Raw genomic sequence first — 16,990 nt, 5'->3', positions numbered from 1 at the left:
AAGGTGGCCTCCACACCCCCACCCTCCAGCAGTTCTGTGTCACTGTATCACAAATCATGCAGAAGAGATGTTATGCAGGATAAAGGGCCTCTGTGAAAATATAAAAGAGGCATTGCTGTAGTTTTATTTATTATTATATTTATATACTGCCCTCCCCTGAGGCTCAGGGCAGTTTACATAAAACAGGGAAACAATGCACATAATTCAGTAATTATAAACAGTAACAATGCAGTCATAACAATGGAATGATAAAATAGAACAGAAAAACACAGGTGAGAATATCAATTCAACTTTAACATACTGAAGGCCCCTTAGGTTGGACAAATCGGTGGTGGTTTTTGTGGGAGGGAGGCTCAGGGGCCAATGGAAGGTGATTCATTCAGGTCGACCTCAACCAAATGCCTGGTGGAGGAGCTCCCTTTTGCAGGCCCTACAGAACTATTCAAGCTCTGTTAGGGCCCTGGTCTCCTTTAGGAGTTTTTCCCACCATGTGGGGGCCAGGATAGAGAAAGCTCTGGCCTTGATTGAGGTCAAGCGAGCTTCCTTGGGGCCAGGGATCACCAGGCAGTTGGAGGTAGTGGAGCACAAGATTCTTTAAGGTGTGTAGGCAGAAAGGCAACCCCTCAGGTACACTGGGTCCAGGCCACATATGGCCTTAAAGGTGATTACCAGAACCTTAAGCCTGATCCAGAATTTGACTGAAAGCCAGCGCAGCTGTTGGGAGGATGGGCCGAATGTGGGACCTCTATGGTGTTGCTGTGAGGACCCTGGCCGCTGCATTCTGGATTAGCTGTAGTTTCTGGATCAAGGCTAAGGGCAGGCCTGCGTAGAGTGAGTTTTAGAAGTCCAGTCTAGAGGTGACGGTCGCATGGATCACTGTGGCTAGGTGTTCTGGAGCCAAGAATTTTGGCTTGGTGAAGATGATAGAATGCCAGCTGTGCTACTTTCATGACCTGAGCCTCCACTGAGAGGGAGGCATCGAGAATTACGCCCCAGGTTCCTCGCGGAGTGAGCCACTGATAGCTGCATTCCATCCAGATTGGGTAGGCTACCACGCTTGGCCCCTTACTGCCCAGACACAGGACTTCTATCTTTGAAGGGCTGAGCTTCAGACAACTGTGCTTGAGCCACCTCATCACTGCTTCCAGGCAACTGGCTAATGCTTCTGGGGGATAATCAGGGTGGTGGAGAAAGAGCTGGGTGTCATCAGCATCTTTGTGACAACTTAGCCCAAACTCCCATACCAGTTGGGCAAGATGGCGCATAAAGATATTGAATAGGATTGGAGAGAGAACGGTTCCCTGAGGGACTCCACATGCAAGCTGGTAGTGGCTTGAAGAGCTCTCTTCTATTGCTACCCTTTGTCCGCAATCCTGGAGAAAGGAAATCAGCCACTGAAGGGCAGCTCCTCTAATCCTGACATTGGTGAGATGGTGAGCTAGAAGTTCATTGTCAACTGTGTTGAATGCTGCTGAGATGTCTAATAACACAAGCAGCGCTGACCTGCCCTGGTTCAGCTGGCGACAGAGGTCATCCGTCAGGGTGACTTGCGCTGTCTCTATCCTATGGCCAAGCCATAAACACTAAGTGTGAGATAGAATGATAGTTGCTAGATTTTTGCGAGTCCAGGGATGTCTTTTTGAGCAGCGGGCAAACCACTGCCTCTTTTAGCCTGTTGCAGGAATTCTCCTGTTGAGAGGGAGAGGTTTATTATCTCCCTGAGGGGGGGAGGCACTATTCTTATATCTATTGTTTTTAGTAGCCAAGATGGACATGAGTCTAAAGGACATGTGGTTGGCTTCACTGCCTTTAGCATGTTGTCCACTTCAGTCAGCGTGAGTTGTCAGAAGTTACTCAGTGTACTCTCGAAAGATGGCCAAGGGGCCTCTAGTTTGCTTTCTGAATTTCAGGTTGGAGGGAGGTTGTGGTGGAGTGTTGAGATTTTGTCTGCAAAATGACTCACAAATGCCTCACAGCTGATGTCCAATTGGTTGTTATTTTGGCACCCTTCCTCCAAGGCAGTAAGTGATCAAACTGTTATAAATAATTGTGCTGGGCATGAATTAGCACATGTGAGTGCGTCAAGAAAAATGTGCATTTTACCAACTTCATTGCCACTCATAGACTCTTAACTGTATTCTATAAGATGTTCTCAGAGCTTCGTCATGAGTCTTCCTCCAGACTCCCTCTATCATCTTAGTTCCCATTTCTTCCCACAGAGCTCCTTGATGTACCAAGGGGCTCACTTGAGACGGGGGTGGAGAGGACGCTGGAGAGCTATCTTGTCAGTGGCGGCCAGCATTCTGTCATGCCAGTCTCTGACCATACCATTTAGGGGAGTGCCAGGATGCATTGGGTCCCACAGAGCATCCAGGAATCCAATTGGATCCATAAGTCTCCATGGGTGAGCTGAAATCTGCTCGACGCCAAATTGAGGAGGGTATGGCAGCCTTAGCTTGGCCTGATAGATGGGTAGGGCCAACAACAAATTGCAAGAGCCCTAGTGTCACCATGGCTGACACTAGGTCCAGCCCATTTAGAGGGTGGTAGCTCAGCATGGGCATTAATGTCTCCCAGAATTAAGAGTCTAGGAAACTGTAGCGTTCAAGCTGCCACCTCCTCTGGCAGGGCTGGCAGGGTGTCTGGAGGGGCACTGCGTGCTCGGTATTCCAACTAGACAGCTACGCTCTCAGTTGAGTCACACCCAAAGCCTACACATTCATTTCCTGGAATTGATGGCATAGGGAGAGCCATGAAGAAGAAATTCTCTCAGATTAGGATTTCCACCCCTCCCCCGCTCCCCTCAGTCTGAGACTGATGGAGGACAAAGAACCCAGCAGGAGCTAGCTCTTTAAGGGCAACTGTCTCACCTTCCCTGACCCAGGTCTTCATCACACACACTAGGTCCACATTGTTATTTGCAAAGTAGTCTTGCAAGGTGTGTGTCTTCTTATTAATCATCCTGGTGTTGCACAGCATCAGTGTTGGAGGCGGGTTGTTCACCTTTGCCTCCACCCTAGTGTCCCGAGGAATGGGATGGAGGTTCTCGGGTCCCCCGTCCCACCTCTTCCCATTGCTGTCTCTGCCTCTTCTCAATATCAGGATCCCTGACCCCCTTGGCCCCTCCATTATTACTCTCTCCATTCTAGTCAATGTGTGAGAATTGTCCATAATTGGTGGTTGTTAGTTGTTTGGGGATTTGTTTGCTTTATTTTCAAGTGGGGCTCAGTAGGAGCCCTTGTTTTGTTGTTGTTGTTTAGGGTTCTTTCTGAAGTCCTGGTCCTTGCTTGGTGTGTGGGTTGGTTTCGAGTTCATTTTGGTGAATTGTGTATTTTTGGAGAGATGGCCCAGATCGCTAGTAAGCATCTCAGGGCTATCCAGTCCAGTTATTTGTTAGGTGTAGGATGTGATCTGTTATGTGAAGTTTCTGTCTAGAGGGGTGGCCCTGATCACCAGTTTTGGCCTCTCACAGATTGCCCGGTCCAGTTGTTTGGATGTGTGTTTTTGTGTCTTGATCACGTTAGAGCTACATTGAACGTGGGCGTGGGGAGTCTCTTGGGGTTGCTTGGGGTATGTTTGGTTTCATTTGTGGGATCAAATTGATTTAGTTAGGAGTAATCTGTAAGTCAGGTAGAATTAATCAAAAGTGTAATCAGAATGGATTAGTTGGCAGGAACAATATAAATTAATTAAGGAAAATCATTTTTGAAGTGATTAGGTTGACCAATAGCTAATTTGTATGATCAGTATATTATGGTGATTAGATTAGACCCTCTTGATTAGTCCCAGCTTGATCGTTTAGGTGGAGTAGTGATGGTCAGTCTATACTTTTTTGTTCTCTTCTTGGCTTCTGGCATGGTTGGGTCCTGCACAGTCCGGGGCAGTGGGGTACTAGATCCTGTGTGGTTCTGCATGGTCCAGCATCAGTGCCCAGGATGTGGGGGGCGGCCTCATTATGGCGATGGCAGAATGACCCATTGTGCCCCAGGACAGTAGTAGTGGCACCCGGGGTTGTCCAGATCTCCAGGGAAGCCTGGTACGGCGATAGCTGAAGCTCAGCGTGGTCTTAGTATCCTGGGCAGCGTCGGGATGACGGGCTCTTAGCGTGGTGCAGTAGCAGCGATGGGCTTGGTGCAAGTCTACAGCAAGTTCCAGATGTTTCATGGCTGCTGGGGATTTACCTTTGTTGTTGTTGTTGTTGTTGTTCTTATTCTTATCTTTGTTCCACTCAGTCTTCATTTGATCTTTTCTATTTCTTTCCTTTTCTTCTGATTGAGTTTGATTGCAGTTGGGTTCTTCTTTCTGTCTAGGATAGTGCCTTAGCGTTGTCATTTGATTTGGCTTCTGAATCCGATTAGATTTTCCTTTTTTAGGTTCATAGTTTAACTTGGTTTGGGTGTTTACATTTTCATTTTTGACTGATTTGGCCAGATTTTGGTGTTTTATGGTGGTTTTTCTGGGCTGGGCCGATCTAATTTGCAGATCAGTCTGCTTGCTTGACTGCTCAAATGAGGATTAGGAACAAATCCTCATAGGTGTTAATTAGGGTTAATTTTAGTGAGACATAACTAACCGTAATTGAAGCCTATAGAAGAAAGTCGAGCAGGAGCTGCCGCAGGGCAGGGCAGTATATGTGGGGGTTTGTGTCTTCCTTATTTCTTAACCTTGGGAATACTTGAATTTAGTAGCAAATCAGTTTTGTTTGTAATGCATGTTTATACTGTAGTACATTAGATATTTCATTCTGGATGGGGGCAGGTATGCACACAACCACATCATCATCAGCACTTTCAAGAGTAAGCAGGATGAAACCAGAAGCAGCATGAAAAGAAAGACACCATACTTATCTATATGAGAGAATAAAAGCCTGTTAATTAGAAACAGGAATATAAAATACAGTACAGGGGATAGAGGCAGAATACAAGCCAACCCTCTGTACAAGACTGAGTCTAATGAAAGCATATCTCATATGATGGTAATGAAAGGGTGCTCAGGGAAGAAGCTTTATAAAAGGTGTTCATATTAGACAGAAAACATGTCTTTGGCTTTAAGTCCAAGCCTAGCCATGATGACCTTCAAGGACAGTCTTCATGCACTCTACTGCTTCCCCACCAACTTGCTGAAAACATCATAGACCTCTGGCTTTTCCTTTGCAAAGTGTTCCACTGTATTTTTCTGCAGCCAGTCAGATGAACGCATTTGCTGCTGCAGGAGACCAATAAGGTCACCAAGATTACAGCCAGCAGCAGACACTGGTTCTTGGTGATGCGACACAAAGATCACTTCATCTGTACTGTCTGCTTTGCCCTCCGAATCAGACTGGCAGGACATCTCTCTCTCTTCATTCAGGAGTTCATGCTCACGTTGTTCTAGAACCTCACGGACCCTCTGCATTCCTACAGACGGGGGAGGAGAGAACACAATGGTTGGATTGAAAACTAGATTCATACAGAAAGGTCCTAAAGATACAGAAGATTCATGTGAGATTGTTAATGCAGCACAACCAAGTGGGTATCCTGTAGTTATATACCGCCTGATTCAATCCCACACTGCAAGCTTGATCTATATATTCTGAGGAATCATGTGATACAGTCTTCCTGGGACTGCACCACATGATCAGTTCTCAAAGTAATTCCAAGGGGAAATTGACTGTGATCCCACAGCTGGATGCAACAGGTTTGCTTAAATAGTCACTACTCAACAGATTGAAATAATCATATATGCACCTGTTTTGTTTCAGTTCACTCACAAAAGTGTAAGTGAAACCGAATACATTCTGGGATAAAGATGAAAGCATTTTAAGTATATGGGCTGTGGTTTATGACTATCAGGGCAGAAAGAGTGTCACAACCCATTAGAGAACTAATATCTTGAAGAAAGACTATTATCGGTTCCTATGCAAAAAAGCACAGTATCCAGTCACCTAAGATCATAAAGCAGAACCTTGCTGCATTAGAACAGCTGTCTCTCTAATACAGCACCCATGTGCAGTGCAATAGTGCCCCCCTCCATGCACCACAAGGGGGCCCAGTAACTACCGTAGTTTTAAGAGGCATAATGTCTCTTCTGGCTGTCATGAAATAAATGACTAAATAAAAAAGCTCCATCGCTTTCCTCATCAGAAGCATACGTCAACTTTTTGTTCTTTTCTGTGTGTTTTTCAGCTCAATAGTGGCCTTTTCTGAGATGACTGCAACTATACACAATATTCTAACTGCAGCCACAGCACAGGTATATATGAACGATTCATTCAAATACATATACAATCACTAATATGCAAGATCCATAGCTTCCCTCAGTAACATTTCACTGCCTGCAAACTCTCAGGACTTTTTCCTAAAATTAAATGGCATTTCCCCACTTTTGCTAGCTTGACTGAATGTAAATACAACCATGCTGGGAGTGGCAGAGAAATATGTGAATTAGAAATTGACAAGTGGCACCCAGAACCTATATCCCACTAGGGATTTATACACCTGGTTTTGCTATCAATTTGGACTGCAAAAACAAACAGACAACCCCCCTCTGTCAAGCTCCCAGCAGGTCACACTACACAAAAGTGTTGGGTTAGGTGGATCATCACTTTTGCAGGGACAGAGCACAAGATAAACACAGCACTGACCTAGCTGTAGCCGGTGTGTTTTGTCAGCAAAGATGATGCGGAACCAGCCAGGCTCATTGCATTCAAAGGCTTTACCACAGGACAGCAGAATCTTGTTATCCAGGAAGCGTCTCCACAGCAACATTTCTTCCTCAAAGGTTCGTCTTTTCAGGTACTGGAATCAGTTAACAGAACAGTCGACAAATGTAAGCCTGCTAGGAGAGACTAAAGACATGAGATAATACCATAGATAAAAGAGATCCACTACAGGACTGAGATAAAGCAGAAAGCCAGAAAGTCTGCCTGCCAAAAAAAACAAACCTAGATTAGATTTCATGGGAGAACATGAGGGAGGCATCCCCCCCCCACTTTTTTTTTTTTTTTTTGAACTGGGATGCTCATAACCCCAGCAAATTGCAAAAACTCCTTTTCATCCACCATCATCGCTGGAAAAATCAGGAGATTTTCTTTGGTTCAGCTGACAGGGAAGCACCTAACATATTGAGGGACATTCATTTTTAACTAATTTATCTGCCATGCTGCCACCATGATGCCAAAGGAAGTTTATAATGATAAAAACATGAAATAATGCATATAATCCAATTCATATGCTTGAAAAATTCAAATTCAAGCACAATAACACTTTAGAATCTATAGTGATAAAAAATGAGTAGTCAAGAGCCCCAATAAACTAGTTCCTAAGAGATCCTGCAGTGTATTTCTAAATAAAAATACCTTTATACTTGGAACTAGATTTAAAGGTGTTATTTTGAGTGATGAAGACATAAATGCATCCACGGGTATTTTTTCAAACTTAAGGAAGGCTTTAGCAATCCTTTAAGAAACAAAACAACCCTTTCTCATGGGACACATGGGTAATGTAGCTTTACAAGCCACAGTAAATATTTTCCAAAATCCAATATACCAACTGCCTGCTTGATTCTTGACCTACCCTTCCTGAGGGCACTGTCAGGCTAGATAAGTCTCGTGGACTCAATATGTCTCCTGGCTGGCATGCCAGAAGTTGAAGACTTCCCACTCTTGAGAGCACAGTACTGAACTAGATGAACCCTCAGTTTGATCCAGTAGAACTCGCCTTACAACCACTGACCTTTCGGAAGTCAATCCATACAAAGAAGCCTGCATTGCGGTTCAAGAAGGGAACACCAAGGGTCTTGAGCTCATCTGTCACAAAGGTATGGGAAGCCTTCAACCTGTCATGGTTGGCCCGTAAATACACCTGGTTGATCCAGTCTAGCCAAGAAGAAAAGACCTTAGGGTTCATTTTGACATGCATATACATAACTTGATTTGTCGTCCTTACTTGACCTCATGAATGGACCCCATTGAAACCCACTGTCCTGGAGATAGTGTGGTTTTGCACACAATATGTGTTTTGTCTGTTCCATATGTGTGTCATCACCTAGGGCCACAATTAATGAGTGATAACATGGTTGTACAAATCTTTCCAGCAAGAAGAAAATGATCAAAACTTTCCTATAATTACCCAATATCAGATGCAGAGCTTTATAATATGTCTCTCGCTCTATTCCCTTTTCTTATCTTTTACTTGTTGGGGACAGTGGGGCATTGGCAAGTCATAACTGGTAGCCTAAACTGTTTATGACACTTGCCATGCATTCAACATTGTTAAAAAGTACACTTTGAAAACAAGTAATTTGTAAAGAGGCCTAAGCAGATCTGTCTAGGCAAACACCCCAATTTCCTTTTGCCTTGTTGCACATTTTTTTAAAAAGAGGGAAAAAAACCTTACAGTTCTGCAGTCTTGTTAGCCAACTCTGACATGCATCCTAAGAATTGTAGCAGGCGAACAACATCAGCTTTAACAGAGAAGATAAAGTAGAACACGGGGTCCTCCGACACTGTGTCTCACCTCTGTCTCGGAGTAGCTGGGCAATTTTGTATTGGATGGGCCCACAGACCCCATGGAAGTAACACAAGGAACCAATGGCATTGGCAACATCTTGGTTCTCTGTGTATAGGGTTCCAAAGCGAATCCCAGAGACAGCAAAGTCCTTTAGGGGCAAAAATATATATAATCATTACATCACCACACAAACACAATCACAATACAAACAAACCCTTTGTTCCAATCACATTGTGTTGTTCTCTCTCACAAATAGCCCTGGCCTTTGGGCTCATCCCCATGCTGCACAAGAAAACAGTACACACCTTACTAATTCCCCACATCACATGGGTCCTCTGTGGATCAGGTAATCTGTATGTAAAAGGGATGCATATAGGGAAGTTAGAAATAAATTGCTGAGACTTCTGGATCATCAAGCCAGCATTCTAAAACTTTTGAGCTCAGATTCCTTACAATGAAAGAGCAGTATTCTTAGAAAGAGCCCACAGACCAAGTCCAGTTATGGGACACTATGCTCTAGAAAGATCTCAAACAGCAAAATGCCAACCAAATGCTAATGATTTAAAGAGCAACTATGGAACACTGTACCTTTCCATAAGGTGGCCATTTGCACAGCGTAACTTCTGAAGTGATTTGCAGTCCAATCGTAAAACTGTAATCCTTTTAAATCCCCTGAAATCAAGGGGCCAAAAAGGTATAACTCTGCTTAGGATGACAGAATTGAACTAGAAAGCAAAATTTGGAAGGTCCAGATCCGGCTAATCAGGAGCACAGGAACTAATACCTCAAAAAGGCAAAGCACTGCATTATACCCAATAAAAATTGCCAGGACCTGAACCTGCAGGGTCTTCTATATTTTAAAATAGCTATTTGTGCTAGAATGGATATTTCTATCCCAGCCTTCTTTAAGAAACTCTAGGTGATGTATATTATGTCCCACTCATTCCCATTTTATTCTCACAACTATCCTGTGAGGTAGATATCTGGGAATGACTGGCTCAAGGTCAGACTGTGAGTCTCAGGGATGAAGAAGGATAGAGGACTCTATCAGACACTGTAACCATCCTGTCTCTGGAAAGAGAACTGTGCAAGCAGTAAGTGTTGCAACACCCATCACAGCCCTATGTAGCACTGATCATTATTGCCAACATGTAACTGAAGCATTAAAACTGGCTTTACCTTTCCATTTCCAGCACACTATGAAAAGAGGCGGAATCATCAAAAACTGACAGCATGTAGATCTCATCTACAATCACATGTAGTTCATATCTAAAGGAAAGGAAAACTGAATGCAATTGGATAGAAATATATTCTTGATGATGGAGGTTGGATCCCCCATCAGTTTCTCATCACAAGTATTATTGGTAAACCTTTTTTACATAGCTGACTGTGCAACCTACTGAGAAAGAAAGGATGTGAGACTGAACTAAGGCTTTCTCTGGAATTCCCATTTTTCTTACAAAGGATGCAGTCTCAGCTTTATTAGGCTTAGTGTCACATCCCAGTTTCAGGACAAATCACTTCCAAAATTATCCCTGAAAATCAAATATATGGGCATAATTTATGCATTTATGCTCTAGCCTAGAAAGTTGAGAAGGTACCTATAAGCAATGTCTTTTAAAATAAATTATGAAGAACACCACAGTAATATATATATGAACTAGGGGAAAAGCCCATTGCATTCAGGAATACAATGGGTGCTAGATTGGGGGTGGGGTGGGGGTGGAAGAACTCTGTGGATAGCCTTTCCCTCCCCCAAGGACCTGGAAAGGCTGCAAGCTGGAGGCCCCTGGGCAGGGAACTCACTGGCAGGGACAACTCTCATGTAGCAGAGATCTACAGCCTCTGAGGGAAGTGGAAGGACAAGGAGTTGGTCAGGGGTGGGGGACGGAAGGCAATTGGCTGGCTGCTGGATAGACAGGCCAGCTGGTAGGAGGAGGAGGCATTCAGGGGTGGGACAGCTGCCCTAAGTGGATATTAAGTGCCAAGCACTTAAGCCATGAGACCAGCTCCTCTTCCTGGCCCTTACCAGAAATATTAAGTGGAACAGATATTTTTATATCAAACCTGTTATAGGAACCTTGCAAATTAATTAATTCAGAAATTTCTACGTTTATATTTCTAGGCCATCTAGACTAACTGTGTCATATTTCAATATTTAACATATCCAAAATGTTAACTGTACTATCTTTAAACAGTAAAAACCTTTATCTATGTCTTTAGACTTTATAATTCTACACTCTTCAGTAGTACACTTGCTAATAGCCCTGCCTTTCCCCTCTTCAACTGTCTTTCCTTAAGTAGCAAGATCTTAACTGTCTCTCCAGAATATTCCCGCTCCCCTCCTTGTAGTTAGGAAACTGTTTAACATCCAAGCTCTTTTCCAGCCAACAATCTCCTATAATTTCACTGTAATTATCACTTCAACTTATACATTGTAAAAACTTGCATTTAAAACGTTTTACATATACAAAGAGCCTCTTGTGGCGCAGAGTGGTAAGGCAGCTCCCATAAGGCTGGGAGTTCAATCCCAGCAGCCGGCTCAAGGTTGACTCAGCCTTCCATCCTTCCGAGGTCGGTAAAATGAGTACCCAGCTTGCTGCTGGGGGGTAAACGGTAATGACTGGGGAAGGCACTGGCAAACCACCCCGTATTGAGTCTGCCATGAAAACGCTAGAGGGCGTCACCCCAAGGGTCAGACATGACTCGGTGCTTGCACAGGGGATACCTTTACCTTTACCTTACATATACAAAGCTATATCATTGTGTCTTGATCATACACATAGGTATATTTCATCACTTCGTGTTATGTGTGTGTATGTACACTTAAACGCACTGGAGCATGTCAGTCAATTGTGGTTTCTCAGTGTGTCCATACTCAGTAAGAGACATATATTACACTCCTCATGCAGCAAAAAATCTCTTCATATAATCATAGAATATAACAAATATAATGTGGGAAGTTGCCATCTCTCAGTTTTTATATCAGCCTGCAATCCCTGCATGTTTGATTCTTGCACACCATTCCGGGGATCTGACCAGGAAGCATAAACCTCATGAAGATATGGACCCAAAAAATGTTTTTCTAACACCTTTGCTGCACTGATCAGAATAAATTATTTCTTGCAGGAAAAGAAAATGCTCTGAGTCAAGAAGATAACCTAAGAAACTTGGACTGCTGGATATCAAAAGCATCCCAAGAGTGCCATACCTTTTTGCAAATTCCAAGTATTCAGTAAGCTCTGAGAGAGAATAGATATCCCCTAGGGGATTTTGTGGGTTCAGAAGAATTAAAGCCTTGACTTTGACACCCTAGAAAACAAATGGATCAGTATTTTAAAAAGAAGCAAACTAACAAGCACCAGGGACTGACCCCAGGGAACTGAATCTTTCAAATAGCACAAAGGTATTTCTGAACTGTGTTACTAACAGCAATCAGGAACATTTAAAATAAAAACAGTATTTGTCTTCATAAAGAAAGAAACATATATCAATAGAAAGTATTTCTTTACTGGATTATCTAAGTTTTGGTTGCTGTGCATTTTTCAGGCTGTGTGGCCATGGTCTGGTAGTTTTAGTCCCTGACATTTTGTCAGTAACTGGATGGCATCTTCAGAGTTAGGACACATGGGAATCTCTCTCTGCCCAAGCGTAATGTGTGTAAACAGTTGCTGGGTATTTCATTTACACACTCCAGACTTTGGCACAGAGAGATTCCCATCTTGCCATGTCCTAACTCTGAAGAGGCCAGCCACAGTTATTGGAGAAATGTCAAGGACTAAAACCACTAGATCACAGCTACACAGCCTGGAAAACCCAGCAACCAACTGACTCCAGCCATGAAAGCCTTTGACAGTTCATCAGTTCTAAGTGCTCTGTTGAGTTCTTGCACAGATAGCATTTGAAAGGGGAGGTTAGTTATTTCTCCCTCTGTAGTTTCTCATATCAAAATGGCCTTCCCCCATCACTGAAAAAACAAAGACAAAGAAATCCATTCCCCATCCTCCACCCTTGGAGCCGTAGTTACCCCGGAAAGGCAAGCAGATGTCAACTCTACTGCATTTTTTAAACCCTTCTCAAGCTAGGGACCCCTATAATATTTTTACAGCTAAACTATACATTGGATAACCCAGATGGATCGGGGTGGGAGGCAGCCATACTCATTATGTTAGATCTGTCAACTGCCTTTGATGTGGTTGACCACAAGTTATTGGCTCACCGCCTCACTAGGATGGGGATATGGGGCACAGTCCTTGATTGGCTATACTCCTTTCTCCAGAGCCAGACCCAGAGGGTGGATGTGGTGAATGAGTTGTCACGTTCCTGTAGTGTCCCTTGTGGAGTGCCTCAGGGAGCGGTGCTTTCCCCCACTCTTTTAAACATCTTTATGCACCCTCTGGCCCAGCTGGTCCAGAACTTTAGGCTGGGTTTTCATCAGTATGCCGATGACACCCAGCTCTATCTCCTCATGGACGGCAGCCCGGACTCCTCCCTGGAACCATTCGCCAGATGTTTGGAAGCCATGGCTGGATGGCTTGAGTACAGTCGCCTGAAAGTCAACCCCTCCAAGATGGAGGTCCTATGGCTAGATAGGAAGGGGGCAGAACAGGAAGTGCAGTTGCCCATACTGGCCGGGGTGCACTGATCATTACACCCCAAGTCAGGAATTTGGGAGTGACCTTGGATACCTCACTGACCATGGAGGCACAGGTCAAGAAAATAGCTGGCCAGGCGTTTTTATACCTTCATCAGGCGAGGCTACTAGCACCCTATCTGTCCTCTGAGCACTTGGCTATGGTGATCCATGCGACGGTCACCTCCAGAATAGACTTCTGTAACACACTCTACCTGGGCCTGCCCTTGTCCCTGAGATGGAAATTGCAGCTGGTACACAATGCAGCTGCTAGGGTCCTCACAGGAGGACCCATATCCAGTCTGTGCTGAGGCAACTGCATTGGTTGCCAGTTGTGGCTCAGATCTGGTTCAAGGTTTTGGTACCTGGGGGACCATTTGTTGACCTATGCCCACCACAGGGCTCTGTGGGTACCAACTTGCTGGTCATTCCCGGCCCTAAGGAAGTTTGCTTGGCCTTGACCAGGGCCAGGGCCTTTTTGGTCCTGGTCCCTACCTGGTGGAATGAGCTCCCAGGAGAGCTACGAGCCCTGCAGGTCAGCTTTTTGCAGGGCCTGTAAGACAGAGCTTTTCTGCCAGGTCAACGGTTGAGGTCAGTATGGGAGGAAGATCTGGTTGGGCCCCCCCATCAGGAAGTATGCCATCAAGATATTTGCCACCTTTGACCATCCTGCGTGATGATTTTTGACATACCGTATATACTTGCATATAAGCCGAGTTTTTCAGACATTTTTTAAAGCTGAAATGTCTCCCTCGGTTTATATGCGGGTTTTTTTTTAAAGCTGCCAGACTAGACATTGGAGGGTGGGGGGGAGACGTATACTTAACTGAAGAAGCAGAGGCAGGAAGAGACGCAGCAAGCCCGGGAGGGACAGTGAGAGGGGAGGGAAGAGCAGTCTCGGCCTCTCCCCTTCACTGCCTTAACAAGGCTAGCACGAGACTAGCACGTGCTGCTGCTGCTGCAGGAAGCTCTGAAGCCTCTGTCTCAGAGGGAGAGCAGAGAGCAGAAGGAGGAAATGCCCCTACAGGAAGGAATGGAAAGTGGAGGGAACAGAACACCCGGCTAAGAAGAAGGGAATGGGATAAAAAGAAGGATTATATGCGAGTCAATATGGTTTTCCAGCATTTTGTGGTGAAATTAGATGCCTCGGTTTATATGCAGGTTGGCTTATATGCGAGTATATAAGCTCTCTGCTGCCTGGGTGGTAGGTGTTCCGTTTGGGAGTAGGATTATTTTTCTGCCATGTTGTGTATTATGTTGTGTGGTTTAATGGGGGTTTTAGTGGGTTGTGGGACTTTATTATATTGTAACCTGCTATGAGCCGGTATGCTGAGAGTGGTGGGTAAGAAATAATAATAATAATAATGATGATGATGATAAAACATTTTCTATTTTATGTATTTACTTCATATGTAGCACACTTTTGTAGCTGAGACTTAAGGGAGATTACAAATATATAAAAACTATTAAGACAGCAGAAGATATCCTGTAAACAATTCAGAACCAAAAAACAGGACAAACAAAAAACTGTCTAAGACAAGGCATACTCTAATGCAGAAACTGGCTGACTAAGGCAGGAAACAATGCAGTAAAAAATGCACTGCAATAGATTACAGTCCTGTTGCCTTATGAAAAGTGTCCTCTAGCTAAAAGTTCTGATGCTCACAAATCAGGTTAACATTAAGAAGGAAGCATTTCCTAGATGGGGTCATATCCAACATGACACCAGGACAAAAGTCTTTCTTTTGAAAAAATGAGAGCTGTTTAGGTGAGGAGTCCCATCATTCTTCCACTCACCTCTGAGCAGCTCACCTGGCTTTCCCTCCATTACAGCAATCCTGTACAGCAATCCTATGAAGTAAATTAGGCTGAAGAGAGAGTGTCAGGATCACCCAAGCAAGTATTGAATAAGCTCAACTCACCTTTGATTGTGCATCCTGCAAAGCCTTCTTTAGCTTGTCCACAGTAAGCTGGAAGGGACGAATGCTTGTGCCGGATACCTGAAGAACAAAAAATAAGAGAAAGAAAAGCAGTGGACCTTCAGAACCAAAAGTCAAAAGGCCATGTTTGATGTATAGCACAAGTGGCTCTGGTCCTTTCTATTCCATACTATAGAGTAGCGGTCCCCGGGTGCTGCGAAAACGCGCATGCACAGTTGCCGTGCATGCATGTTTTCGCCACCAGGTGGCACAAACGCACGTGCATGGCAACTGTGTGCACGCGTTTTCGCCACCAGGGGGCGCTAACACGCATGTGCGGCAACTGCGCGCATGCGCATTTGCGTCACCGGCATGCCGGCGGCTGCGCCTGCCTCTTCCCTTCCTGCTCGCTGCGGGCGGGGGGAGGCAGGCGCGGCTGCCGGCGGGGGTTGATGACCCCTGCTATAGAGAACAAGAAAAAGAAGAATTATCAGGAACTGTAATGAATTAAGCAGTCATTCACTCAGATTGGGTTCACCTTTCACTGAAGGTTCAATAGCCACCGTCTCATGGACACAAAAGGAGAGGACACAAGGTTGTCTAGAATAGAGTGGCTAAAGTGGTACAGTCCATTCTACTTCTCCCTGTTTCTCTTGCCCTTTCTGGATTATTTACTGCCCAGAAAACTGAGCTGCTTCAGAACCTAGACATTGCCCAAATGGCTAAGTAGTTACAGACCCTATTTCACCTCACTCTATTTAGTATTTCTCTTTTACTCTCTTGATTAACTTGTATGTTGGAAGCACTACAACATGAAGTTGCAATGGTTTTAGTGACCTAAGCCAGTAGCTCCATTAGCATAGGCATGGAAGATGTCAGAAAAAGGGTCTTTTTTCTTATCCTTCAGACTGAATTTGGGATTAGATTGCAAAACAGACTACATTCACAGTGATACATGCCTAGGTCATGTGGGTCTTCTTACAACAAATGGCTGGTAAATAACCTTCCCTGTTAGCATTTTAACAACCCACCAATAATATTCTTAAGTGCAGAACAACCATTGGATCCCAATTACACATGAACTGTCAAGGTAAAAAAATCCAAAGCTTATAGCATAGAAAATTTCACTAGTACCGTTTATTTCAAACAATGAAATGGGGTAGTATTCCACTCCCCTGCTTACCTGACTGTCTAAATGGGCATAGACCAGCTTGACATTCCCATACAGAAATACGCTGTGGGTGATACCTGCATAGAATGGAGTAGCAATCAGGAAGGCCTCTGAAATGAAACAATAAATCCAATTATATCAGTGCTGAAGTCTGGATTTGGAACAACACAGCTGAGGTCAGAGTCTCTGTTCAATGATCCTTGGGGCATGTCCAAAAAACTCATCAGTTTACTTTTCCTCTAAAGACTGGCATTCCAGTGAATGTTTAATGCCAATTTCACCCCTTGGAGGGCAGTGCACACACATGGTTCAGGTTCTAGATTAACATAAGACCGCAGAACATTTAATATCAATTTAACAGCTTTACCAAATTACCAATATTAAGCAAGGAGGAAGATTTAGGGAAATCCAAAGAGCCACCTCAATAAACATATACACCAGTGTGACCCAATCAATATCTCCAGCAGTCAGAGTAATAATGGAACTGCCTCCTTCAAGGGCCACTTTGGGCATCATTACTTCCTCCCATTCAAAGGAAGAAAAGTGTTTATAATCCAAGGAGATGAATATTCTATCCCTGCATCAGGGGAGCAAGTCTCTCCACATCTGATTTTTCCAGAAATCCATCTGAGAAATAGTATGAATCAGTAAGGCTTTATCTTTTGCCACTTCCTGAGAACATCCAAAATAGTCTAAGCCTTGTACTGAAGAATTAAAGAATTTATAGTAACAAAATCATAAAGATGAAGAAAAAATACAAATTCAGGTAAGTACCTAA

At 44.0% G+C, this 16,990-nt stretch overlaps 1 protein-coding gene and 1 long non-coding RNA gene across 6 annotated transcripts in view; one reads left to right on the top strand and one right to left on the bottom strand.

The window, feature by feature from the left end:
• LOC143830186 (uncharacterized) overlaps window positions 1-13,094 on the top strand; it is a 38,464-nt gene extending 25,370 nt beyond the window's left edge. Inside the window, exons 2-3 of the long non-coding RNA XR_013228377.1 lie at window positions 6,165-6,231; window positions 11,619-13,094. This is a non-coding gene — a long non-coding RNA (uncharacterized LOC143830186). The remainder of the gene's footprint in view (window positions 1-6,164; window positions 6,232-11,618) is intronic.
• The window catches only part of ACCS (1-aminocyclopropane-1-carboxylate synthase homolog (inactive)), a 38,933-nt gene continuing 22,039 nt past the window's right edge, over window positions 97-16,990 (bottom strand). For 4 of the 5 annotated variants that reach the window (XM_077322234.1, XM_077322236.1, XM_077322238.1 and 1 more), the window contains exons 7-15: window positions 16,225-16,322; window positions 15,045-15,122; window positions 11,701-11,801; window positions 9,669-9,758; window positions 8,795-8,840; window positions 8,496-8,637; window positions 7,713-7,855; window positions 6,623-6,776; window positions 97-5,396 (exon numbers count right to left, since the gene is read on the bottom strand). In XM_077322234.1, the coding sequence (XP_077178349.1) occupies window positions 5,098-5,396; window positions 6,623-6,776; window positions 7,713-7,855; window positions 8,496-8,637; window positions 8,795-8,840; window positions 9,669-9,758; window positions 11,701-11,801; window positions 15,045-15,122; window positions 16,225-16,322 (1,151 nt within the window). In that variant the 3' untranslated portion in view covers window positions 97-5,097. Of the gene's footprint in view, window positions 5,397-6,622; window positions 6,827-7,712; window positions 7,856-8,495; window positions 8,638-8,794; window positions 8,841-9,668; window positions 9,759-11,700; window positions 11,802-15,044; window positions 15,123-16,224; window positions 16,323-16,990 lie in introns of those variants that run through there. The other variant, XM_077322235.1, reaches the window with a different exon arrangement.

The sequence above is a fragment of the Paroedura picta genome, chromosome 2 (assembly GCF_049243985.1).
Source record: "Paroedura picta isolate Pp20150507F chromosome 2, Ppicta_v3.0, whole genome shotgun sequence".
NCBI classification, from domain to species: Eukaryota; Metazoa; Chordata; class Lepidosauria; order Squamata; family Gekkonidae; genus Paroedura; species Paroedura picta.
The sequence above is the reverse complement of the archived record's forward strand: the minus strand, read 5'-3'. Positions and strand labels throughout refer to the sequence as shown.